General features: G+C 41.6%; 2 protein-coding genes across 7 annotated transcripts in view; one reads left to right on the plus strand and one right to left on the minus strand.

Annotated features, from left to right (window-relative positions):
• Positions 1-12,855, plus strand: part of LOC129732631 (uncharacterized) — a 272,761-nt gene extending 259,906 nt beyond the window's left edge. For both annotated transcript variants that reach the window (XM_055693652.1, XM_055693654.1), the window contains exon 7: positions 32-12,855. In XM_055693652.1, coding sequence (XP_055549627.1) covers positions 32-218 — 187 coding nt within the window. In that variant the 3' untranslated portion in view covers positions 219-12,855. The remainder of the gene's footprint in view (positions 1-31) is intronic.
• On the minus strand, positions 12,841-27,985 carry LOC129732626 (microprocessor complex subunit DGCR8). 5 transcript variants are annotated; one of them, XM_055693646.1, is made up of 5 exons: positions 27,921-27,985; positions 27,176-27,560; positions 26,812-27,116; positions 25,595-26,695; positions 12,841-13,604 (listed from the first exon to the last, which is right to left on the minus strand). In XM_055693646.1, the coding sequence occupies exons 2-5, from the start codon at positions 27,486-27,488 to the stop codon at positions 13,323-13,325; spliced, it is 2,001 nt and encodes a 666-aa protein (XP_055549621.1). In that variant the 5' UTR covers positions 27,489-27,560; positions 27,921-27,985; the 3' UTR covers positions 12,841-13,322. The 5 variants fall into 5 exon arrangements, with proteins under 5 accessions (XP_055549621.1, XP_055549622.1, XP_055549618.1 ...); XM_055693647.1 differs by having other exon boundaries at positions 27,899-27,982; XM_055693643.1 differs by having other exon boundaries at positions 27,176-27,778; positions 27,899-27,953.

Below are 27,985 nucleotides of genomic sequence, written 5' to 3' on the forward strand. Positions count from 1 at the left end.
GTGTTCTTATCGTCCTTTGCTCACCTTGCAGATATGTCCATGGGTGTCTGCAGAGCTGCAACGATGCCGATGCATGCAACCGTAGCTCCAGGCCGTTAGGTGACCACTTCCTTGCTGGCACTCTCTGTTTGGCAGCACTAAGCCTGGTGCTGTACTACCAATACCGGCAGCTTGTTCCCGTGTCCACCGAGCGGTTGCAGTTGGGCGCCGGAAGCTAACAGACGAGGATGTAGCCACTCTATCTTCAGTGTCGAGTAAAAAATTTATGAAACCAGTAAAACGTCGTAGCATTTAGTTAGCTGCATCCTAGGGCCATCTGCTGGTGGCATAATTATATTCAAACTATAAGCATAATGCAGTAACAGCAGTACAGTAGGTTTTTCTACACGGCAGCAACATTTTGTCACGGCTTTCACATTTTTTGTACACCTGTACTCACGATAAACAACCTTTGTTTTGTAGATGAGAATGCTGATCACCGAGATTCGACTAACTACGAGCAAATTTCACGACCAACAAATATTTCTCTAGATTTACAGTAAACAAAACACATGGAATGCTTTCATGGAAACTTTATAAATAAAATGTACTTTGTTATAAGATTTTTATCCGCACCCAACAACAGAAGAAACCCGATTCACTGTATTCAAACTATGGCTAACAATATTGTTATGATCATAGATACAAGATAATGGATGAAATCAAATAGATGAAAACAAAATCAGTCAACAACAAACGTTACTAAAAACATTAGCATATAATCGCAGGTTATCATTTAGGTAATATTCATCATACCAGATTATAGTACTATTGACGATTGTCCGAAATGAATCAAAAGAAAAAAAAACAAGCATCTTTCACAGAAGGAAGCCTCAACCAAATCAAACTGTATACACTGCTACAGTCCACCAGTTCACAGGGAAACGTTCTGGGAAAAGACAAACAAATGGTTTGAATAATTAAACATCATTAAAATTCTGCGCTCGGATAAAATTTTTTTCACCGGCAGGAAAGAGAAACGAGCAAAACTTTCCCCTTGTTCGGGGAAAATAAATGCCATGGTCAAACGCTGCTCTGTGTAAAGTTTTGACAAAAGAAGGCAGAAAAAAAGGAGGGAACAAAGTCGTTAAAATTAATAATTTTTAATATTACACCCATTGCCACACTCTGAAAATCTGCTCCAAACTACGCTAAGATACTAAACTATTCAAGGCGCATACACTCGCACAGCCCTGAGGGATATTCGCGGTAGTAAATTTGAATTTACAAGGAACAACGAAAACTTTTTTGTTTGTGTTTAAAACAAAACAATTATCTGCATTTGATATCTATCCTATGTAAACCAATTGGTTTCATTCAGAATGTTTTCGCAACTGTAGATGACTAATTCAACTAGGTAAAGTAAAAAACAGGTACATAGAGAGTAGTCAAGATGAACAGGACGGGCTGCAGAAGGACCGCTGCTTTTTCACGGAATTCTACAATAATGTTTATGGCAGTTACGTGCCAACGGTACTTTCATAATTTCGTGATATCCTAACAACTCCGGATCGGAGAAACGGTTGAATAACGTTAACGTTCGTTTCGTCACAGTTCAAAAGGCTTGTTAGATGGATGATAGACTGTTCAACGCGTAATTTTGTTAAGATTTTTTTCCCTGGCCGAAATTGGAAAATCGGAACGCCTTAACGAATTCTTTATTCTTGTTTATGTGTAGTACAAAAAGAAGAAAAAGAATGCATTCTCATAACTAAATCGTTATAATAGAGAGGTTTCGTTAACCAAATTTTATTCGCCTTAACAATGTCTTTTATTTTTTCAAACTTATCTCTATTTAAATTTTATTTCTTTGAAATTTTAACTATTGAAACGAAAATGAACAACAAATGAAATGAAAAATACATATTTTTAAAACTGTAAGTGGTGAATTTCGTTAACTGAGGTAAAAATAGGTGAGGAGATGGTGGATGGTTTTTCAACTAGTTAAATACCTACATGTGTTAGTGAAATCGACCCCTAATACTAGCGCAAGTAGAAGAGTCTAGATATAATTTGTAGTGCTGCTACTAGGCAGTTTAATGAGTACCTGAAAAATGAAACACAGAGATGTTTTTTGACCAAAGTCTTAGTCTATCTAGCTTTTTATGCTCTTCTAACTTTTTTACCGTCCGAAAGTACTCGATCGAAAGGTCTCTAAAATACGAATCAGTTTCAGTTATGAGCTCCTCATTTAAGTAAAAACGGTTACCGGTGAGCCACCTCTTCAGGTTAGGGAACAAGTAATAGTCACCAGATCTGGTGAATACGGTGGTTGAGGAAACAATTCGAAGCCGATTTCATGCAGTTTTGCTTGTGCAACTAAGCATGAATGAACAGGCGCATTGTCGTGATAATAGAGGGGGTTTTTCTTCTTCAAATGCGGACGTTTTTCGGCAATTTCGATTTTCAATCGGTCCAGTAATGATGAATAGTATGCTACGGTTATGGTTTTACGTTTTTCAAGGTAGTCCACGAATTTTATGCCACGTACATCCCAAAATACGGAGGCCATAACCTTACCGGCTCATTGTTGCGCTTTTGGATGCTTCTGAACACTTTGGCCCGTTAAAACCGACTGTTTTGCCTGTTGCGTTGACTCAGGAGTGTAGTAATGGATCCAGGTTTTATACATGGTTATGAACCGGCGCAAAAAACTGACCGAGCTCACGCGAAAATAATGCCAAATTCTGCTGGGAAGTCGTCACACAAATTCGGTTTTGGTCCACTGTGAGCAAACGCGGCACCCATGGCCACAGAGCTTCTTCATGCCCAAAAACTGAGAGCACGATATTTCCCACGCGTTCCAATGACATGCCTACAGCATTAGCTACCTCTCCCAATTTCACTTTGGAATCATTCAACATCATCTCATGGATTTTTTACGTTTTCTGGTGTAGTGACCTCTTTTGGGCGCCCAGATCGTTCAGCAACGTGCTCATGCTCGTACGGACACAACCAAACTCGGTAAACCACTTATGAATCGTTCCAATCGACGGTGCAGAGTCCGGGTAATACTTATCCAGCTTGGCCTTGGTCTCAGATATCGTGTTTTTGCGTAGATAGTAGTGTTTGATCGAAAATCGAATTTCAGGTTTTTCCATTAAAAAAAACTCAGAGGTTGGTCGCTTCTCAGTGCTGTGACTTGTAAATGCGTAAACATAAATGGCTGAAGTTTTGACAGGCGTCATTTGCTGGATCAAGCTCGACAAAAATCTTAGAATTTCCAGGTACTTATCAGACTGCTTAGTAGAACCCGTTAGGACTCAACATGCGCGAAACGTCAAAAATACTTACTAACTTTCCCCTTAGGATTTCACCTGCGTCATAATGTTACGCCAACACACTCGATCTATGAAAGCTTGTCTCCAATTTCTTGAGAGTCTCACGTTTCCAAGATCATGCTCCACTTTGTCCAATCACCTAGCTCGTGGCACTCCCCTTCATCTTTTTAAGGCCGGATTCGAGACAAACACCATTTTTGCGGGATTGATGTCCGGCATTCTTACAACATGTTCCACTAATTGTACCCTTCTTGCTTAAGCGTTTTCTGGATACTGGGTTCGCCATAGAGATGCGCTATCTCGTGGTTTATTCTTCGTCTCCATTCTCACATACTCTGTCGAAGATGGTCCTAAGCACACGTCGTTCAAAATTGGCCAGTGCATGCGAATCTTTCTCGAGCATTGTCTGTGTTTCGTGCCAGTAGCTGACTTGAATTCAAGCGTCTTGTACATAGTGCACTTGTTGAAGTTTACCAGACCTCAAGATTTTGTGGAGTTCGAAGAAAGCACGACTTCCAGCTACAATTCGTCTGCGGCTTTCTTTGCTGTAGTTGTGGATTTCTCTTCTGCAGTGCCTGACGTTACCATTGATCCGAGGTGCACAAAATCGTCAACCACCTCGAACTCTATACCGTGTGAAATGAATGATAGATGAAAAAAAAGCACCTCGAACTTCCCTCTGCTAGCAGGTACTTAGTCTTCGACGTATTCATCTTTAATCCAACCTTTTATGCTTCACATTCCAGTTTAGGGTACTGTTAAGCAACCGTCTACAACGTCCTTCCGACAAGGTATACTTCATGAGCGAAGCAGATCGTGCCCCACACGTTAAAGGCCGCACTTTTTATAACACCTTCAAACCCAATCTAAATCCGAACCCAAAAAACCGTCACTCGTCGAAGTAACGCATCCGAAATCTTCCCACAGCACTGTACACCATCCATCGTGCCCTTGATCAGTCTTGTTAGTTTCACAGGGTAATTATTTTCGTCCATAATTTTCCATAGCTTTACACGGTCTGTACTATCGTAAGCAGCCCCAAAATCGATGAATAGATGGTGCGAGGGAACTAGATATTTGCGACACTTTTGGAGAATCTGCCGCAGCGTATAAATTTGGTCCGTTGTCGATTGCCCATATACAAACCGGCTTGATAACCTTCCACAAACTTTCTTGCTGGCGGCGAGAGGCGGTGAAAGATGATCATAATACTCCCTTTAACCACTCCTCCGGTAGCTGCTCTGTATCCCAGGCTATCAGCTGTTGCAGATAGGAAGTCAACCTTTCCTGGCCCAGCTTGCAAAGCTCTTTCGCGATGCTAGGCCAGCTGATTTGTTGTTCTTGAGCTGCTTGATGGCATCCCTAACTTCACCTATCGTAGGGTGGAACGGTGGAACCAGCCATTACGTCAATTCTTTCCGACGATTCAAAAGCACCTTCCGCTGCGCTGTTAATGGTTGCTTTTACTTTACCGCAGCAGTCCTCTAGTAGGGTTTCGACGTGCTCTCCCTAATCTGGTAACGCTACCTCAAGGCTTTGCACGTACACAGTGACGACCTCGGGGAGTTTAAGCCGCTCCAGATCATACCGTGGCGGGCGACGGCAGGTTATGTTGTTGAAAACCACAAGTAATCGATTTCCGATTCGATCTGTTATGGTGATCTCCAAGTGTACCGATATGGGAGGGTTTGCTGAAGGTAGGCATTACGTAATGTAGGCATTACGTATGTCATGTTCTGGGTAGCGTCCCCGTGGTTCTGTGGTTATTGATGTTGGTAGGCTAGCTCTCCCACACGGTTGTGATGTCGGGTTCGATTTCCGATCAGGTCGAGGATCTTTTCGAGCTGGAAATTTTCTCGACTCAGCACTGGGGCAAGCACTTATCCTACAACATGTAAAATGTGCCAAAAAAATTTCGATAACGAATTCTCTCAACTAATCTAGTTGATCGAGAACGCTATTACCCCTCTAGGCTAGCGTGCGGTATTGTTGTTGTTCTGAGTAGCTATCGTATGCACGCTCCAGCTGTGCGTAAAAGGTGTCACTTTCTAGATGAGGGTTGTATACAATAATTATGCTAACGTTAAAGAAACGGCCTCTAACTCTTAACTTGGATATTCTGTTGTTGTTTTGCCCCCCACAGTGAAAGCTGTGCCCTGCTCGTATTTGTTGCCGCAGATCTGGTAGAAGGTGTAACTCCCTTCAGCATACCTCCTGCAGCGTTGCTGTGCCGAACTTGCGGACCCTCAATAAGTCGTAAAAGGGCGGATACTTCTCAAAAAATTAAGGCACTTGCAGTTCCATGATTTGAGTTTCCAAACGTTGGTTTTTTGTTGCCTGGGTCATTGTCGTTTGTTCCGGTCCGTATTTATGTTGTTTGCTCCCAGTACTGATGATTTTTTTTTTATTCTCGCTTATTTTCCGTCGGTCTAGTTCCACCACTTTTGTTGTGCCAATCACCGACGCCCGGGGAGGCGACTCCACCCAGGACCCCAACTTACGACCCGTTGTATAACGAACCGGCGCCAACGGGTTTACTTCCTCATGCGATGGAAGGCGTGATCCCAGAGATTTTTCGCCTCAGAAAATCTCCCGGTGTCGGCTAGGGTTCAATCTAGACCAGTTGTGTTGGTTGTGAGTGGATCACGCCACCCCACAACCATCGACATCAATGTTGGCGTTGGGATCCGAACCCTGGCCACCAGCGTGGTTGGCGGAGATGTTATCAACTACGCTAGGCCCTCGCCTTTTTACGGCTGGTTAGTAAGGCCTGCACCAACCCTCTGTCTCACCGGAGGACCATCGTGACAGCACTATTAAGAGTTCCACACTGGCAGCAGTACACTGATCAGTCGCCTCAAACATGGAGATCAGACGCTGTTTTGAGCTGCACCATTGACGAAGCATTTCCGCTACGACCGAAAAATGGTTGGCGCACCAATGATCGCGTCGCACCCTCTAATACAGTTATTGACTGATTGACAATATTATCCGGGCTACGCTAACCTGCTGTGTTTATATTTTAGTTGGTAGGCGAGTGGGCGGGGTTTACCGGATCTCGGTAGTTAATTGCCAAGAACGGCACCACTGAGTGATCGATTAAAAAAATAATGAAAGATGTCATATTTTTTCGTAAATCTCGGTTCACCAAACTGAAATTTCGACACAAAACATCCGAAATCTCGGTAGTGATAGCTCGGTCGGTTAGGTTGAACCGAGATTTATGAAAAAATGTGACAGCTGTCATTTATTTTTTAACCGAGCACTCGGCCGTCAGTGTTGTTAGTCTCACTCATGAACAGCATGCAGCCCCTCAAATGAGGTTCTCGTAGCTGCAGATCCAAGTATAAATGACAGTTCTAAAAGGTATGCTATTCACGTCGATGCATAAGTATTAGTGAGCGTTATGAACTTTTTCAGATTTTGTATGAAATTTGAAATGATTATGCATTTTAAACAAAACTTATAAAACATACTTTCCTGAAAAGTTATAGAAATGATGTAGAAACATGTTTTATTTGTGAGAAATACATAAACACGCTAGGGTTTAGGTAAAATATGCTGTTTTTCATCAATTTGCCGGTAACCTTTTTGCACTTTTCGTTTTTTTCTTGTACTCTAATAGCGCTTCTAAATAGAGTCGCTTTTGTTTCATAGATTATGTTTCAAGATTATGCTCCAACTATCAGAAATATAGCATTTTTATATATTTTATTTCGACATATTGTCGCAATTTTTCACACTAAATCTAAATTAATATCAATTTTTAGTGTGTTTCAACTGGAGATTCACTCTCCAACTAAAAAAATCAGATATAAAACAACATAAAATGAGAAATTTCCAAAAATGTTTTGAATTCCGTACAAAACGCGAAATTTTTCATAACGAGATTTGTTTGTGTGCGTGGATAGACAAAAATGTAGCATACCTTGTAGAACTGTCATCATACTTGGAGCCGGTGGCGCTGAGCTTCCAATGACCAGTTTAAATTCCTCCTCCTGAACAATGTGAGCGTTGAGATCTCCGAATAAGATTTCGACGTCATGGTCTGGGTGGCTATCGTATGCAAGCTCCAGCTGTGCGTATAAGGTGTCACTTGCTAGATGAGGGTTGTGTACAAAAATGAAGCTAACGTTAAAAAAAAACGGCCTCTAACTCTCAACCTGGATATTCTGTTGTTGTTTTGCCCCCCACAATGAAAGCTGAGCCCTGCTCGTGTTTGTTGCCGCAGATCTGGTAGAGGGTGTAACTCCCTTCCAGCATTCCTTCTGCTGCGCAGCTGTGTCAAGCTTGCGGACCCTCAAGGCACTTGCAGTTCCATGATCCGAGTTTCTAGACGATGGTCCGTTTTTTGTTGCCTGGGTCATTGTCGTTTGTTCCGGCCCGTATTTATTTTGTTGTCTACTGATGATTTTTTTTATTCTCGCTTATTTTCCGTCGGTCTAGTTCCACCACTTTTGTTGTGCCAATCACCGGCGCCCGGGGAGGCGATTACACCCAGGACCCCAACTTACGACCCGTTGATTACCGGACCGGCGCCAACGGTTTTACTTCCTCATGCGATGGAAGGCGTGATCCCAGAGATTTTTTGCCTCAGAAAATCTCCCGGTGTCGGCTAGGGTTAACCAGTCGTGTTGATTGTGAGTGGATCACGCCACCCGACAACCATCGACACCTATGTTGGCGTTGGGACTCGAACCGTGGCCACCAGCGTGGTTGGCGGAGATGTTATCAACTACGCTAGGCCCCCGCCTTTTTACGGCTGGTTAGTAAGGCCTGCATCAACCCTCCTGTCTCACCGGAGGACCATCGTGACAGCATCTCCAATATCTCGGTTCACCAAACTGAAATTTCGTCACAAAATATCCGAAATCTTGGTACACGCAAAAGTTGAAGTCTTGTACAATCATTGTGTCTTCCCGATTCGCACAAATGTTGCACAGAAATCGCACAATAAATGTGTGAAACGCATAACGCAACAGTTGTACTGCGAATACATTGACATAGAATGAAATCAGAATATGTATCATATACCGACACTTTATTTCTCACGTCGAGTGTATTAGTGACTAGACTAGACACATCACATACAATTTGCAGGTTGCTCTTTCGCTTCTCTTTCGGTTCGGATTGCGACGCGCAAGGCGATATTTCGTTGCTTCACGAAATGAGCGAGACACCCGTGCTGTACATACTTGATACCATAGTGTTGTTAGTCTCACTCAAACTGTCGGTGCGTGCTTGCTGCTATTCAGAGGAATGCATGAAGAAGAAAAAGTATCTCGAAAGCGTGTGTGCAAAAGACTTGAAAAGCGTAGCATATGTCTCGTCCACAAGCAGAAAGGAGGAGAATGGTTTTGCTTCTCGCTCGCTTTGCAATGCTGCTTGATACCAGTTGAAACTGTTTAGGTGTAGTAGTTTGGAGCTGCCAAATACATTGGAAAAACGCTAGAGCATTAATTGCGTTATGCCCAACACGCAATCATTGTACTGGTTCCGAATTACATCAACAATTGCGCTAAAAACGCACAATTTTGTACTGGTTGCGCACCATCCAACTTTTGCGTGTAGTGATAGCTCGGTCAGTTAGGTTGAACCGAGATTTATGAAAAAATGTGACAGCTGTCACTCGGCCGTCAGTGTTGTTAGTCTCACTCATGAACAGCATGCAGCCCCTCAAGTGAGGTTGGTTCTCATAGCTGCCGATACACACGCTGGAGTTTTCTCCAATAAAGCTATTTCTCGTTCTTTCTCGCTGTCTTCCTTGCTCGCATTCGCTCCCGAGATCATATGCACACACGCGCGCTTACCCTTTTACTCGTGTGTAGTCCCCTTCCCGCGAGCACAACCAGCCGAGTACAATAGTTTCAAGATGCATTACGATAATTGCGGAGGGACAAAAAAAAATATTCAAATACGGTAACGGACTACTTCGGCTTCGGCAGGTTTTGCATTAGACTGCTATAAAAAACTTACCAAATCAGTCCGATACCCTACACGTTCCAGTATGCGATACTTTACAGATTCTTCCCCCACGTTTGTGCTGTCGGTGCACGAAGCAAAACCGGGTGGATGAAGAAAACATTATCGTTTTCGAGCACAGTCTTTCAAGCACTCCTCCTAGTCGAGTACTCCTACTCGCTAGCAGGAACTCGCGTATTCTTTTACTGTCGCTGATTAGCAATACAAAAGAGTTTTGTCGTGTCGATGCGTGCTTGTTGCTATTCAGGGGAATGCATGAATAAGAAAGAGTATCTCGAAAGCGTGTGTGTAAAAGACTCGAGTGCGATGAAATAACAATATCGCAAAAAGCATAGAACCATCAAAGTTTATTGTCGACATGCTTAGGGGCCATCCACATACCACGTGGACAGATTTTTAACGATTTTGACCCCCCCCCCCTCTCCCTCCGTGGACAACTGCCCGTATAAATTCTAAAAAAAATATATGGACGTGGTATGTGGATGGCCCCTTATTAACAAAATGCTTCGTCAACATTCCTTGGAAATTCTGAAAAAACTTCCTCCTATGCTATGCTATTGAATATTTTGTAATATTTAATTTAATTTTTTCTATCCTCTACGTTTTGTTGAATGGTTGACTAGTTTTCAATTCGTCAAACCGTGTACAGTGCAATATTACACAAAGACGGCACGGGAAAGCTCTACAGGGTGTCACCCAGAAAGTGATACACTTTATTTATGCCATAAAATTGAAACAGATAGTTATTTCTTCTCTGGTCCTTTTTCACTATCAAGGTTGGTAGAGTATTGAAGTTATAGTTGAATCAGTGCAAGTCAAATCTTTCGACTTTGATCGGCATTTCATCCAAGATTTTCACCAAACGGTTTTTAAAAGTGACCAAAGTCATGGAAAATTTTCTTTGCACCACTTCTGAACAACCAATGTATTATGTGATAACGCTGAATCTTGTTAAAAGCAGGAAATTCAATCGTGTGAGATATTTGTGTTAACAAGTTTCAAAGTTGAACGCCATGCACAGACGTCAAGAGCAGACACCAACGCCTACTGTGACATCATATAGTTTTGTGTCAGCGTAAATTCGAAAAATGTCTCATCCATCTAGTGCCCAAGTTAATTTTTAGACGGTCTTCAGTCAAACCTCTGAAAAGCTTCAATAGATACTTAAAAAATGTTTATAAAGATTTATAATGATTTAACCGAAGTCCGTCTAAAAATTAACTTTGGCACTAGAGGGTTAAGGTGTCAAAGCACTTGTCCAATTAGACATATTGGAAAAGTTAAAGCTATGTTCTTGCCATTCTGCAGGCAAAGTAATTATTTCGACCGAACCTAACCTTACGTCGGACAAGCGATTCAAGATACAACTTGAATAAAATCTTCTCACCTTCGCCTGTTAAAGTGTAGCGTCATGCGATTATTTAAGTCTTTTTTCGCCATGACCGATTTTTAAATCAGTTCCGTATTAACGTTGTTTGAGATCTGATAAATATTACATTCTGGCTTTCTGAACAATTATAAATTATATTATATCGGTCTTCTGAACAATTATTTGGACTGAGGAAACAAGTAAAATATTAAATTTTTTTTCACTGCTGAAGACTATCTTGTTTTTTTTTCGGAGTAAGCTTACCTGACATAATAACAAAACATACACCGAATTGCCCTTACCCGTCTTGAAGAGTTTTCGTCAATTAGTATTTTTTAGGTTCATGTCAAAGAAAAATTTACATAGAGCAGCGCTTTGCTAGAAATACAGATGAGAAAATCAGTAAATTTATCATTTAACCAATTTAGGAATAACTATTTTGATTGTTTGCGCAGATTTTTCAAACAAATTGCTCCTAGAGTACACTATAGGAAACATTGATTAAAACTAAATTTAACGAAGAAATATAGCGAATACCAAATCTAGATGTATGGAAACGCTGTTAGATGTAGTTTCATTCCTTCAATTATATTGGGCGTGATAAATAATCAATCAAAAACAATTCGGGTCAACACTGGTAACACTGCATGAACGTTTCTTGTAAAGCGTAACATAACTGTTCCTACTTTGTTATATATGAGTTACATTTGTAATTTTTATTAATGTTATAAAACATCAGATAAGATTTCAGTACTACAATGTTATATTTGTATTACCTTCATCCATGTTATAGGGTAGTGTTGACCTGAAGCGAATTAATCTCAAGCTCAACTAACAACTCTAGATCCCCCTGCTGGACGGGTATTGAGAATTCAGTAGCTGTAGTAACGGTTTCATAATACTAGTACCTATCTGTACCATCACAAGTCAACAGGATCGTCCTGATGGAAGCTTACCATGAACTAAACCAGTGATGCTTGCATGAATCAAAATGGTATTCACAGTGAATGTAGATCAATAGAAGATCACAAACAAATACTAGATTTAAGAAAGAAAAATGGATTTTATACAGCAACAATGGAATTGCTCGTAAATCTGGTTCCATCTGTAAGTTAAGCACAATAAAATCAAGCAGTAATTGATGAAATATGGCGATAGATTTGTGAAGAAAAGTGGTTAAAACAAAAGTACCACCAAAAAATTAGTACTTTAAGTGCCTACGCTTTCAGCCTGCTCGCTCATGCTCTATTTTTTGTTGAAATAGTTCGTTTCACTCCAAATTATAGGGTACTTTGGATAAAAGCTTTAAACTGGCATGTCTGAAACAGACTTCCCATAGTTTTAGTAGACGGCATTATTTGTCAACGAAAGTTCGAATTTAAAGACAACGTGGAGGTTATGTTTTTTGTGCTATTGTAAAATGATTAAATAATTTCGAGTGATCGAAAAGCAAATCTTGATGATCCAAGGTATTCTTCATTAAAATTTTACTCAAGAAAGTCCGTGAAAACGATGATATACGGCAAATTGGCTACGTCAATTGGAAGTATTTCCGCCAAACAGGCCTCTGATGTGCTAAGTAATGCTCTAAATGTTAGCCTTGTCACAAGTTTAATTTCACACGATACCAACACATCGATATCTTCGCAAGCTGTATCTCTTGTTGTTTATTGTGTTTCCGATAGGAACTGTTAAATTTAATTTAAATCCGTTGCACACTTTTAGGAATCTAGCTGTCTATAAGCACATAATCACAAGTCAACCAAACGCAACTGTACATATAAAATACAAACCAAACATACTTAATTGTGATAACAAAGCAGTACAGGATGAACAATTACATTCACAGAAAGGATAGGGCTCAAATGCGCAGCGCAGAGATTGCCAGTTTGAAACAAGTAAAAACAAATGCTAGCGAACAATTGCGTATGAAATAAATTACGCATCTATGTTTGGAAAAAGCGACTCCATTCGAAGAGAAAACTAACTTAGGCAACAATAATCTGAATTCGGTAGACGGAGCAATCCTATGCTTAGCTGACTGAGGCACACGAGTTCTTCTGCAGCGCAAGAGGCACGTTTCGATATTCCAGCAGCTGTTCTGTACCCTACTGTGACATTAGCACTGACTACACGTGACAATTACTTCACAAATAAAAATCAAACTGGTTTACATAGTCAAAATTGTTTTTATTGTGAACTGAGACAAGATTTTCCGCACGATTCTAAGGAAGCTAGTTTCCATCTTGAACGTTTCCCCAGAAGACCCAACTAAAGAGTTAGTACCGAAAGGCTGAATCTGACTGATGTCTCAGTCTTGTGTGTTTTGCATCCTAATGTTTTTCAACCTTTCGTAAGCAACTTACACAGTTTTTTCTTTCTCAATTTTGTTGATATAACTGGCAAAGGCATGGTTCATGTCTGCGATGCGGGACCTTCACACCCATTGTCCATTGTCAGTCGATAGCCATTTTTAAGGTTTTAATTGGAACGTAGTTCCTGAATTTTTGGCTTATTTTATTGTTTTGTTCACCACACCAGTTGGCGCCTTTCCGATATGACGTTATCATGCTGTGAACGTCTGTAGACTTACTGCTAATACGAAATAGTATAGATGAAGTACGTCATTAAGCGTCATTAAGATATTCTCATTAGAGATCGACATTTTTCAGATTCGACCCAGATGCCATTGGTAGATCCACGTCCGGTACAAAAGTTCCAATGACGCGTACATTTTTCTGGCGTTCCTCGAGTTTGGACATTTCCAGCTTCAACTTGCTAAGAATGGCATAGTTGGGCTGGTTGATGGCAGCTTTGCTTTGAAGTATGGTGATTTCCTGTTCCTCCTGCTTTTTTTCCTTGTACGACTTGATGGAGTGGTTGCCGTATAGCCGCAAAAGTGAGCCCCATGTTTTGATGTGTGGATGCAGGATCTGTGGATTAAAACGAGCAGCGTCAATCACCATGCCAAATAAATTAGTTCTAATCATTTTTGACTTTAATGAACATCTACTATCTGAAATACTAAATTCAGTTTGCCGTATGGACCATTTCGTCTAACTTGAATCAGGTTTGATAATGAGAATGTTTCTACATTCATTGAAAAAAATATGGAGTCTGATCAGACTTCCCGTGCACGCGCTTTTTTTTTCAAGCGACGAGAGAAATCTTTCTCTCGCTCGTAGAATTTCCATGCATGTGCGACGAGACGAGACACGTCACATGCAATTTGCAGGTTGCTCTTTCGCTTCTCTTTCGGTTCGGATTGCGATGCGCAAGGCGATGTTTCATCGCACTACGAACTGAGCGAGACGCCCGTACTGTACCTTAGTGAAACTGTATATTAGAGAAATGACAAAGCACTCACCGTTGAGGAAACTGTCAACATCAAAACGGGCGAGCTGTATAATTTTGCATTGCCGTTATCCGTTTTGATGTTGACAGTTGCCTTAACGGTGAGTCTCTGCGTCTCTCTGGTGTATAGGCTGCCTACCGTACCTACATACGATATATGCCGTCAGACCCTTCTGAAGGTGTATTAATCGGAAGAATTCACAAAACTATATTACTACGATCAGATTATCACGAACCTTCAGAACCTGATTTGCAATATCTATACACTAAGGTCGCTTTTACGCGGTTTTTTTACGTGGATTCCGGAATTTACGCGGTATTTTTTTTTCTTGCGGATTTCGGTTCCTCTTCACTCGATTTGCAGAATTTACGCGGTTTTTTTACGCGGATTCCGGAATTTACGGTTTTTTACGCGGCATGTATCCCCCGCATAAAAAGCGACTTTAGTGTACTCAATTCGAAAATTCTATCCAACATCAACATGTACTAGAAAATATAAACAATTTCAATGGTTTTACTATTTTTTACTCCCGAAAAACTTATGTTGTAATTTCAAACCACATTTTTTATCCTTAGAACTTCAAAACAGAGTTCTATCATAAGATAGTCAATGACATCTAAACCGACGAAAGTACCACTTCTGTTAACCAACGTAACACTCTGCATCCGGTGCATTTTCGTACCGTTAGCATAATAAGTATAGTAACAAAACGTTCTTAATTCATGTTAACAAAAGTCGGATGAATTAATCACAGAATTTTGAATTGATAAATAAATAAACTAGGTTATATCATTGATAATTCTAACGGTGTTTTGATGCATGCTGCTATAACACCGTAAATAAAAAACAACATAAAATCCCCTGCCTGTTTTCTTCTGCGCAAAATCAATTTCCTTCTCGCACCATTAGCGCAAAGCAACATGCGAGGCAAGCTCGCGAGACGAGCTCACGAGAATTTGCACGCAAGCTGTCGCAAGTACGCGACGCCCATGCACCGCACTCGTTAAGTTGAAAGACGAGATATCTTCGTGTACGTCGCAATAAAAATTCCCATGCGACGAGACATGGCTCGTACGAATGGTAAGTTTTCTCGCTCGCACGCTGCACACAGCACGAAGCGACTGAATGAGAAACGAGACTTGTAGCGCAAAGCACACTGTCTCTTCTTTGTGCGAGCGAGATTTCAGGAAGTCTGAGTCTGATGCTCTAAGGGGTGCTCTCTAACTATTCCCCCATTAAAGGTTCTGCTGTTACCGTGAAACTCTCTAAAGAACTGCTTGCGTATGAAAGAAGTAGAAGGTTTCTATAAACAATATAATTAGTCGTAATGATTTTCAGCGACATAACCTAATCGATGATTTATTTTTTGAAATTTTACTCTGATTTAACCTTTTGTCAGTGGGGCTTATTACGGGTGTCACCTCACGGTGAGAACGAAGTGAAAAAATCTCACGGTGAAAAAAGACGCGTGCAAATCAAATGGGAATCACTTTCACCGTGCCTATTACGGTTGCCATCTCACCGTGAAGTAACTCCCGTAATAAGCCCTAGCTATGATATTGCGGAGTATGTTAAGAACTAATATAGATGGTGAAAGTTCGTTTTTCGTCTTCATGTTATTTTTCTCTCTTCTCCCCAAACTTGTATTTTCATTATTTCCTTCTCATCTCTAACGCGTTCTTCCTCTCACTGCCTTGCTTTCTCTCTTCCTCTCTCTTTTGCTCTCTGATCCTATTCTCTATTCACTTTTTCTATCCGTTTTCCATCTTTTCTATCCGTTTTCTCTCTCTCACCTCTTCACCATAATTTATTCCAACTACTTTCTCTATTCAGTTCAGTTTTAGTAACTTTTCCTATCGTATATTTCAGCCAGAGCGCTGGGTCAGACTCTCTGCCATCAAATTATATGATAAACATGTCATAAGACGTGTTTAGAATTCGTGACGGTTAAAAGAAAACGATCGATCAAAAATTCATTGAACCAGCAATTTGCTGTTTTTTGGTGTCACGGCAGGTAGTGCCAGTTCCGGAAAAGCAATAAGGGCAGTATTCAAGCATTTTCCCCCTTTTTATTCAGCCTTCCAGAAAACGAAATTCACCATCTTGGATTCAAAATTGGTATCAGACATCGATATTTAATCTCTGGGTGTCATCTTGTTTCAAAAAAGCTTATATTGAAGTATAAATGATGGATTTACACGGAATTTCGAAATGTCGTCGGACATCGATTTTCAAGTTCTAGATGTCACCATGGTTCTGGAAAAACCAATATCAGAATATTTCAGAATAGTTTTCTCAATTCCAACCAGCTTTTTTTGAACCGAAAGTCACCGGCTTGGATATGAATATGGTGTTAAACATAGATATTTGGTTTTTGGACGTCATACCGATATACCGATATTTCTAGAAACCAGAAGTCGTCCGACACCGATTTCTGGTTTTCAAGCGCCATCCAGGTTACGCAAATATCAATACTGTGGGATTTGTGAAGGTTTTCCGAAGTTTCATACAGCTAGAAATTAGTCTCTTTTTTTAAGATGGCGGGAAAATCTGCTCACAAACATCTGACAACTCACTCAGTTCACTTCCCCATGGCGCTTCCCAAACCATCCGGGTAACACCAGAATAAGTCGGTGCGTCTATCTACCCTTCGGGGAATTGGACTATTCCTGCTGATATTCTGATGCCTCGTATGTCTCTTGTGTCACGTTGATCGAAGAATTCTGAATCTTCCTTAATGGCACGTACGATACACACTCGAAATCCTCATGCACATGAGCCTTAAGGTAATTTTCAGTTTACCACGATAACTGTTAGTATCTAGTCCATCATACCGGAGTATAACGTGGTCTCAAACTCAACTATAACCTCCAAGAGTTTCAAAGATCACTATTAGATAATTGTGCAGTCTCCGACTGTGACCACCGCCTGGTTCACGGTTATTCACGACCGAGATGCGTTTACTCAAGTTTCCTAAAGTGCATCCAGCCCTTGATCCGCGGTCACTGTGCGCGGCCATCAACTCGATCCCTCCGATCAACTCGCCGTAGCTTTCTGGCGTTATGTCGTCTGCAAAGCCGACGATCACAACCCCTACCGGGTTCTTTAGCCTTAACACTCCGACATACATGACATTCCATAACACCGGACCCAGAACGGAACCTTGCGGTACTTCAGCGGTAATTGTGACGCACTTCTGACCATCCTTCGTGTTGAAAACTAGTACTCGATCATGGAAGTAATTTTTCAGCATCCTGTACAGCGACACCGTGCTCTTAAGCGCGAGCGCTGTGGAATCTAGCGTGACAATAGCACAATAATGAATTTTCTCTTGCGCATGAGTGCAGCCTCCAACGTGTTAACAACGCAGAGGATAGCATACACCGTAGACCTACCCTTTCGCTAAGGGACTGGTTACTTGACAGAACTAAATTTGTTTTGTTCATTGTTTGTTCAGCACTCGAGCGAAGCCAACTGTCCTTCTCGCGTGCTTTTAATCGCATCGAAATGTGGTGTCTTCCAACAGCGGATGGTTGGAGTGTTGGCTCTCCCTTTCACTTGCCGTCTCACGTTATGGTCTACACCATAGCGGAACAAAAGAGGCTACTGCAAGAACAAAGTTGGCGAAGCTTCAGAACCTACAGTATTCCAAGCAGAGATTTACGCTATAATCGAAGGTGTCAACGTTTGTCTGAAGAGAAATTATAAATATGCGAACATTTGCATTTTCTCTAATAGTCAAGCGGCACTAAAGGGTTCATGTGCTCACGAATGTAGGTCAAAAATTATCTGGGAGTGTGTTCTCTCGCTGCGAAGGCTCTGTCGTATGAACTCTGTCGATTTGTACTGGGTTCCAGGGCAAAGCGGCATAAATGGTAATGAAAAAGCAGACGAACTGGCCAACAAGATTCCAACTCGCAGTTTATTGGTCCGGAACTCTTTCGCGGTATCTTAAACTGCACAATAAAAATGGAACTTAAATACTGGGAAGAACAACGGGTGACAGCCTGGAGGGCTGTCAGAGGATGTCACAAGTCGAAAAGGGTAATAACACCAAACGCAAAAATTACTAAAACGCTTCTAGAGCTTAACAAGTGGGCTCTTTGTACTTACACAGGACTAATACTTGAGCACTGCCCGCGTCGAGTTCGGAATGACACTTGTAGCTTCTCTAACATTGAAAGCGAAACCTCGGAACATCTGCTGAGCAGAATTGAATTTCTTAGCAAGGGCTGCTTGCAACCGAGTCTGCTAATCCTGGAAAGGTAGTTGGCTTAATAAAGCACATTATGCCTAACTGGGAGCGTGCCGAGGCAACCGGCCATTCACTCGATCATTAGTGGGTGACTGGTTAGTCCACATGGTACGTATAGTAATGGGAATATACTTCAAAAGTTCTAATTGATGGACGCAGCAGTCTAATTCTACTACAAAAAAAAGGCGGAAGCACTGGTGGTCGCTATTGGTGTAGCTATCGTCCACCTTCCAGTTCATGATCAGTGCTGGACTGAAGAATGTCACGTCAATCATCGACTCGAAGTTAGCCGCCCGAAGCTTAAATTCCTGGGAATGAGCGAAGTCCGTTGGCCGGGTACTGGCATCGGGGTAAGTCACGCTCTATTATGGCATACGAGGTGTAAATGCTACTCGAGAAAGAGGAGATTGATTTCTATTGATCCCAGGGGCACATGCGGCCGTGATGAAGTGGGAACACGGGTTAGAAACGTTACTGCAACCCAGTGCTATGTACAAACAGACGCTGTCGATCTGCAGGAGAGAGTTTCACAGCCAGCTGAACAATGTGGTTGAGAAAATCCTGAAGGTGGACGTTCAAATCGACTTGGACGACTTCAACGCGAAGATCGGCTCAAACAACGCGGACCTTGAACGCGTTATGGAACGCCATGGCCTAGGAGAGATGAGCGAAAACGAAGAGTTGTTTACAGAGTTTTGCGGTAATAACAGCATGGTTATTGGTGGATTGCTCTTTTCTCATTAACCAGCACATAAGGTAACGTGGGTTCCCCGCGATGGCCGAACAGAAAACCAAATTACCACATCTGTTGCAACCAAGAATGAAGAAGGAGCCTTCTTGATGTACGCAACAAGCGCAGCGCCGACATTGCAGCCGTCCATCCCCTTGTTATCGCTGAGATAGGTCTGCCCCTCGCACGTGTTCAAAGACGAGAGGAGAAAGTTGGGTGTCGTTACGAATACCGAGGTGAAAAGGGCCTTTGTCGAGCAACTTGAGTTACGAGCTTGCTAATGGAACTGTCGAAGAGCAATGGACCTGCATCAAAAAAGCTTTTATCGTGACAAGTGATGAAACCTTCGGCAAAGTATGCAGCGAGCGGAGCGAGTGGATTTTGGGTGAAACTTGGAGGAAGATCGACGAGCGGAGACAGGCGAAAGCTAACATAAATGTCCGTCAAGACAAGAGAGTCTGGACTAACTCTCTAGCCGCGAAATCTAAACATATAAAAATGCAGCTCTGTCTGTCTGTCTATCTGTCTGTCTGTCTGTCTGACAGAAACTACCGAACCGATCGGCGTGAAATTTTGTATATAGGGGTTTTAGGGGCCGGGAAAGGTGACTAAGATAGTTTGAGACCCCTCCCCCTTCTGCAAGGGAGGGGTCCCATACAAATGAAACACAAATTTCTGCACATCTCGAAAACTAACCAAGCAAATGGAACCAAATTTGGCATGTGGATGTTTTTAGGAGTAACAAATATGTCCATGTTGATTCGACACCCTTCCCTCTTCTGTAAGGGAGGGGTCCCATACAAATGAAACACAAATTTCTGCACATCTCGAGAACTAACCAAGCAAATAGAACCAAATTTGGTAGGTAGATGTTTTTAGGGGTAACAAATATATCCATAATGGTTTGACACCCCTCCCTCTTCTACAAGGGAGGGGTCCCATACAAATGAAATACGAACTTCGCACAGCTCGAGAACCAATCAACCAAATACAACCAAATTTGGTATGTGAATGTTTTTAGAGGTAAAAAGTATGTCCATAGTGGTTTGACTCCCCTCCCTCTTCTGTGAGGGAGGAGTTCAAAACAAATGAAACACAAATTTCTGCTTATCTCGAGAACTAACCAACTAAATGGAACCAAATTTGGCAGGTGATTGTTTTTAGGGGTAAAAAATATAATGGTTTGACACCCCTCTCTCTTCTATAAGGGAGGGGTCCCATACAAATGAAACTCAAATTACGCACAGCTCGAGAACCAATCAAGCAAATATAACCAAATTTAGCAGGTGAATGTTTTTAGGTGTAACAAACATGTCCATAATGTTTCGACACCCTTCCTTCTTCTGGCATGTCTCCAAATATCATTTCGAAATCCAAGATGGCGACTTCCCGTTTCTGAAAAATAGCGGCAAATGACCTTATACCACCAAACACGGGTATTTCCGGAATTGTTATGGTGCACTGAAGCCACAAATCGACTTCAGACATTTCGAATTGTAAAATGGCGACTTCCGGTGACTGGAAAACAGCCGAAAATGACCAAATAACACCCAATATGAGTGTTTCTTCAACCAGATTGACGCTAAGAGGCCAAAAATTGTCTCCTAATGCCAATGTGAAATCCAAGATGGCGACTTCCGGTTCCTGAAAATCAGCGGCAAATGACCAAATACCACCCAATATGGGTATTTCCGGGATTGTTATGATGCGCTGAAGCCACAAATCGACCTAAGAGAACATTTTGAATTGTAAGGTGGCGACTTCCGGTGTCTGGAAAACAGCCGAAAATGACCAAATACCACCCAATATGAGTGTTTCTTCAACCAGAATGACGCTCAGAGGCCAAAAATTGTCTCCTAATTCCAATGTGAAATCCAAGATGGCGACTTCCGGTTTCTGAAAATCAGCGGCAAACGACCAAATACCACCCAATATGGGTATTTCTGGGATTGTTATTATACACTGAAGCCACAAATTGACCTCAAACAACAATTTGAATTGTAAAATGGCGACTTCCGCTGTCTGGAAACAGCCGAAAATGACCAAATACCACCCAATATAAATGTTTCTTCAACTAGATTGACGCTCAGAGGCCAAAAATTGTCTCCTAATGCCATTCTGAAATCCAAGATGGCGACTTCCGGTTTCTGAAAAACAGCGGCAAATGACCAAATACCACCCAACATGGGTATATCTGGGATTGTTATGATGCACTGAAGCCACAAATCGACCTCAGACAACATTTTAAATTGTAAGATGGTGACTTCCGGTGTCTGGAAAACAGCCGAAAATGATCAAATACCACTCAATATGAGCGTTTCTTTAATCAGATTGACGCACTGAGGCCAGAAATGGTTCCCAAATGCCATTTTGAAATCCAAGATGGCGACTTCCGGTTTCCGAAAAACAGCGGCAAATGACCAAATACCACCCAATATGAGTATTTCCGGGATTGCTATGATGCACTGAAGCCACAAATCGACAACTGAATCCAAAAATCGACCTCAGACAATATTTTGAATTGTAATATGGCGACTGTGTCTGGAAAACAGCCTAAAATGTTCAAATACCACTCAATATGAGCGTTTCTTTAATCAGATTGACGCACGGAGGGCCGAAATTGTTTTGAAATCCAAGATGGCGACTTCCGGTGTCCGGAAAACAGCCTAAAGTGACCAAATACCACCCAATAGGAGTATCTCTGGAACGAGAATCAAGCCGAAAAGTGACCTCAGACACCATTATGAATTGTAAGATGGCAACTTCTGGTTTCTAAAAAACAACCAAAAATGGCCGATTTCCATACAAAATGAGTATCTTCCGAACCAGAATGATACACAGGAGCTAGAATCGACCACAGACATCATTTTGAATTCGAAGATGGTGACATCCGGTTTCTGGAAAACAGCCGAAAATGACCAAATAACACCCAATATGTGTGTTTCTCAAACCAGAATGACGCCCAGGGGCCAGAAATTGTCTCCAAATGCCATTTTTAAATCCAAGAAGGCGACTTACGGTTCCGGATCACCGGATCCAGAATAATGCAAGGAGCTATAAATTGACCTTAGACAACAGTTTGAATTGAAAAATGGCAACTTCTGGAAAACATCCGCAAATAACCGAATACTACTACATATGGATAAGTCCGTAATCGGAATGATATAAAGAAGCCAAGCATTGACCCTGGACACCATTTTGAATCAGAAGATGACCACTTTCAGTTTCTGGAAAACAACGAAAATAACTGAAATGCACCCAATATATATCCGGAATAGAGGTCATGTACAAAAACCAAAAGTTGAGGATGTTGCCATTCCGATAAAACCAATTATTTTTAAACAATATAATCCAATCGCAAGGAATCAATAAATTTGAAATGTTTAAAATTATTAAATTAAACACTACAATAGGCGGGACGAAGTTTGCCGGGTCAGCTAGTGGATCAATTCAATTATTCATAGGACTAGAGCCTTTTTGTGTAATCTCAAAATATGCTCTCAAAATTGAATTGAAGTGGGAAAAATCAATGATAGAAAACACTTGGAAAAACAGCTCGACAATCGAAAAGATTTGTAGTATCCCAAAAAACAGTAGGTTGCTCAGTTTCTTTTAGAAAGACTTACTATGTGACTGAGAATCACTCTTTCGAAAGAGGAAACAATTGATGATTTCTTCCAATAAGGCAGTAAACTTTATATTCAATAATACCTTATTGGGCTGATGCCTATATTAAACAAGTGGAAAGAATTGAACCTAATAGTGATACGACACCCTGATGAGGCTTACATTCAATCCAGACTCGCCACAAAATACCAAATCTCTGGTCGCAGTGGAAAATGTACAAAACAGGAAACTCGCTAGCCGAAGGTGAAACTACCGCCGCCAATGGTGATATCCGCCTTGTTGTCCGATATTTCTCGCCAGGAATGAGCCAGCTTGAGTACAAAGATGCTGCTAAAAGACAGAGTTGGTTAGCTACTAACTGACCGTTCTGAACAGCCTAAGCGATGGACTAAACATTACGAAAAGCTCTTCCGAGTTTCGAATGTCAGTGACCAACGAACCTAGCAGCACATGACGCCAACAGTTCGGCGCCAATCGTGTTAGCTCCGAAGCGCCATCGCTAGATGAAATTGAAGCGGCAATCAGAAGTGTGAAGTTCAATAAAGCGCCAGGGATGGATTGCATTTCAGCCGAGATGCTCAAAGCTGACCCATTGTCAGAGCAGATGATGCGTCAGCTATTCAGCAGCACATGGAAAACCGCAATTTTTCTGGTGGACGGTGGATCCATGCAGGGCATGTTGGTCAAAGTCCCTGGCCGATCATGTATAGACCATATCACAAAGCTCCACATAATATTGGAGCACTCTCTTCTACTAGTTTTCGTTGCTTTAAAAAGGGTTCGCCCGACTCAACCACGAAAACATCTGAGGCGCACTCAGGCGTGGAGGAGTTCCAGAGAAGCTAGTCCATCTCGTCGAGGCTCGGAACGAGGCGTTTTCGTGCAAGGTGTTGCACAATGACGTCTCGTCCGACCCTATGAACTGCTGGTGTGAGACATGGCTGCATTTTATCACCGCTACTGTTTCTCATCGTTATAGACGAGATATTAATTGGAGCGATTGCCTTGGAATCCTCTAAGAATGAAGCACCTAGATGACCTCGACCTAGCCGACCACATTGTCTTACTGGCAAAACGCCGAAACGATATGCGAGACGAGAGCAAGTAGGATGACCTCTTCGAGTGCTCCTAGGTCGATTAGTCAATGTAGCAAAAACTAAGTCTATGGTAGTGAACACTAAAAAATCTCATCATCACAGTAGCGGAACAACAGGTTAAGCAGGTGGATGTTTATCAATACCTTGGAAGCTAAACAACGCCTGGATCAGGAACGATCAGAGGTGTCTTTGCAGGTTTACGAAATATCTGGAGCTCAAATCAGATCACTCTTCATGAAAACCCCAGTTTTAAACTTGAACGTTGAACCCGCATTGTTGAACGCCTGCGAAAAGTGGTTAATGCAAAAACTGCAGATATTTGTTAATCGCTGCTTGGTGGCCTGACAACTGGATATTTAACGAGGAACTCCATCCATGACCGTACACAGTAGGGATCTCTAATTTCATCCTTTTGCTTTGCAGGACCGATGGACACGGACCAATAAGTAAGTATAGGAAAGATATAATTGGAAGGAAATTCTCATTTTTAATTTTGGGTCGATGGCCAGCGATTTCACACACTGCATCATGGCGGAACGCAACAACTGCAGCAGAACACTCCGTTTACCTTGGTAACCGCGTAGCTTTCGTTGGAGGTTGACAAAACATCCTGAACCGGTACCTACTCGTCTTTCATAAGCCATACTAGACCTCTCCGCAACCCAGTCACCGTTTGCGGGAGGGATGTGCTAGGGATTCGATACGATGGCGAAGTCTGATCAAACCACTCAGAGGTTGCTTGGTATAGCAGCTACTGAGTCGCGCAGCAGTGAGTCAGGTTCAGTTGTGTTGCTCTTATGCCCGTGGTTTTGCGGCCAGCTTACCGGCTGGATACGTAGGGCCTTCCGTGAAATGGTTGGTGTCCCGTTTCTGTACACACACTTGGGAGGTTCTTTGCAGTCTTTTGCTTCATGACCTGCACCACCATAACGCCGCACAACTGGCTTTTGTCGGGCTCCTCACAGGTCCAGGATTTGTGCCCTCTTTCGAAATCGCTCTCTGGAAGTCACCTTCTGTTAAGAACATAACTAAAGGCCTGAAAATAGTCGAGTTTATTCAAAAAGTTTTCATAATGCATGAAAGATCTTGACTCCCTTGCCAATTAAAAAAATTCTCGATACCTCGATTGATGGTTTCAGCAGCAATTGATAACTCATAATCAAGATAATGTTTTAAATTTTATGTTCCTTAAACGGTCTGTGATGAAATCAAAAAGTCATAAAATCTAAAGAGTGACATCTTAAGTTAAGTGTTAGCTTAAAATAATCATTTTTGGAGAAAATTTGGTTATCTCGAGCTTGTTTTTGCAAAAATGTTTTGTAGTAACGTGATAAATTCTACCATTTAATCTGATAATAGAGGGTGTTGTTGTTACTATAGTATAGAGAGGAATTTTAGATAATAGGTATCAACGCAATCGAACGGTGTTTGCTTTTACAGTATAAATTGTTCAGACTTGAAGATTGCGTATTGACCAAAGGGGAATTGACGGTCAATTCCCATGCGATTCATAACCACCTGTGTTAATAATTGAAAAACTTAAGCCCAGTTTTTCATTTTTGTTTTGTTCGAACTATAGATTGAAAATTTATACTTTATGATACTATAATAAAAGACAGCCGTTTATCAAAAAAAATGTGAACAAATTTTCAGTGATACTGTTAATTATAATATTGCCGAGAACATTCTCGTTTGAAAACATTGCGATGGCCATTCCATCATCCAAAAATTTGACGAATGATTAGAAACAACAAATTATTTCTAAAATAACGTAATAAAAATGCTAATGAAGGATTTTAGGGCTGCGAATAGATTTAGATAATAATTATTTAGATTGTTTTTTATAAAATTTATCCTACCTGTAAAATTGCCTGCGATGCCTTCTGCTTTCCGTCTCGCTTGTTTTTGCACACCACGGTTGCGGTGTGTTTCCCAACAGTCATGGTAAATTCGTTCTTCCGGTGTTTGCCCGCCTTAACGTCGTACTGAATCTGCACATCACCGAGTCCGAAGTTACGCTGCAGGCATGTCTGCAATATCGTATGCGGCGACGGCTCGGTTGTCTTGGCACAAAATTCTGCAACACGCGGATCCTCGATCTTGATTTCATCAAACACGGATAGATTGCGCGCTTCCGGTTGCAACTCTGTGGCACTGGCTCCGTTTTGCTCCTTCTTGGTATCTTTGCTGGTGATTTTGTCTTTCATATCGGGGATTAAAATTTCCAGCGTTTCACGAGCCGCTTCACTCTTGGCTTGTTTTTTACTAGTTCCATAGCCTGTGCCGTATTTTAGATCATTGATGGAAACTGTCGCTGAGTATGGAGTAGCTGCATTTTCCAGTTCTTTGAAATCGTAGGTCGGTTGCTTGCGAAGAGCATGCTGAACATATTCGTGCAGAATGCATACATAACTTTTCCCGTTAGGGTTCATGATCCATTCCTTTTTCGGGCGTGCATGAACATTGCCCTTCTCAGCTTCGGTGTGTAACACGGGGAATGTGATTAATTTGGTTCCATCTGGCAGTGTTGGCCTTTGAAGATTTTTCATATGCTTTCTGTGCTTGGTTAATTTTCGTCGGGCTGCCCATGATTTGAAACGCATTACTCTAATTGTTTTAAATTTAAAAAGCTTCTTGCAGTACTCTTGAAAAGACTCGGCCGTGAGCGAGTGGGCCTTGAGGTTGTCGTTGACAGTTTCGATACGGGCAGTAACTTTAAGTGGCAGTAGCTTAACGTTGGCTTGCGCTTCCTCCAGGGTTGTAGCACCAGCAATCATTTTGCTTAGCTGAAGATTGTGCATTTGTTTTTCCTGCCGTTGAGAGCTGAGTTCCTGCGAGTTCTCAGCTTCTGAGGCTGCAGCGGCGGCGTTTTCTTCTATTTCTTTACGCAACATATCTTCTTTTTCTAAGGCTTTGCGATAGTTTAGACAGGGAATGGCACTCAGAGGGATTTCGTGTTTCTAGAAAAATAAAAAAATGTGAATTTCAAACTAAAAACCTTGTAAGAATCGATCTGCATAATCCAGCACTAGTTATAATAATAACATGAAATTCGCTTTAGTAAAAAAATACATACCCGAACACTTCCTGGGCCTAAAAAATACGGCCTGGAAGCAGTACACACTCGGGAGGATGTGTGCAAGAACAACGGCATTCCACTAATGTGCGTCGCTTGAACCCATCCTTCTGGCAGAACTTCAAAATGGTTTCTACCCTTTTCTTCTAAGACTTCCTTAAAACGTTCCTCATAAGCTTTAGTTTTAGGTCCAGTCGATGCCTTCATATCCTCAGGAAGTCCTTCATCAAGCATGGTTTCGATTTCTTCGCAATCAAATTCAGAACCATCTTCGCTATTGTCATCATCGTCTTCTTGCAGATTATCTGGAAAACATAGTTAACATCATAAGTATTTATTCTTTTATCTAAATTGAGAATACAACCTCCATTATCTTCATCATCCGAATTATCTCCCTGAACTTCATCCAGTACTTGAAACTGTTTTAAACTTTCGCTAAATCCCTCCATATGCTTTGTTATCATGTCAATCTGGGTGCCGTTTTGAAATTGGTCATCTTCATCATCGTAATCGTCATCCTCAAAGAATTCGTTCAACCGACGACGTTTCGCCATTGGACATTCCCCTACTGATTGAGTTTGACATTGTTCCACGCTGGTTTCCTGTGGCAATGTAGGAGGGGGAGCAGCTAGTCCATCGGTTTCCATTTCCGGAATTACACTTTTAGCATCTTCCATAGCTTATTTTAAAACACTCCAAATTGGAACTTGTTATCCAAATGAATCAATCACACAAACTATTTGAAAACTCTTCAAACAAAAAAAATATTTTGGTGCTGGCGATTTTCCACCTTACCGTCCAATGTCGATCACGCTCAACCGTTTAGCAAAATATGCAGGAATTCCTGCTACTGCCCATGCCGATAGGACAGAACAGGACGAAAAATTGAGTGTGTTCACATCGGCAAGAGGTAGAAAACCGGGAGGAATCCGCAGACCAAGGTCGGTATCGATTTTCGATGTTCTCCCTGTTGATGTAAGCAATGGCAGTAGGTTTAGTGATTGACGATTATCACGTGGAAACTGAAGCCTAGCGTTTCTGCCACTTTTTCCGAAAGCAAAAACGCACAAGCTGAAAAGTTTCTCACAATGATTTATTTTATTCCTCACAAATCGGAGTTAATATTTCTGTAAATCACTGCTTATTACATAGAACTGCAATGTTACTATCGTTA

Source organism: Wyeomyia smithii, chromosome 3, assembly GCF_029784165.1.
Source record: "Wyeomyia smithii strain HCP4-BCI-WySm-NY-G18 chromosome 3, ASM2978416v1, whole genome shotgun sequence".
Lineage (NCBI taxonomy): Eukaryota > Metazoa > Arthropoda > Insecta > Diptera > Culicidae > Wyeomyia > Wyeomyia smithii.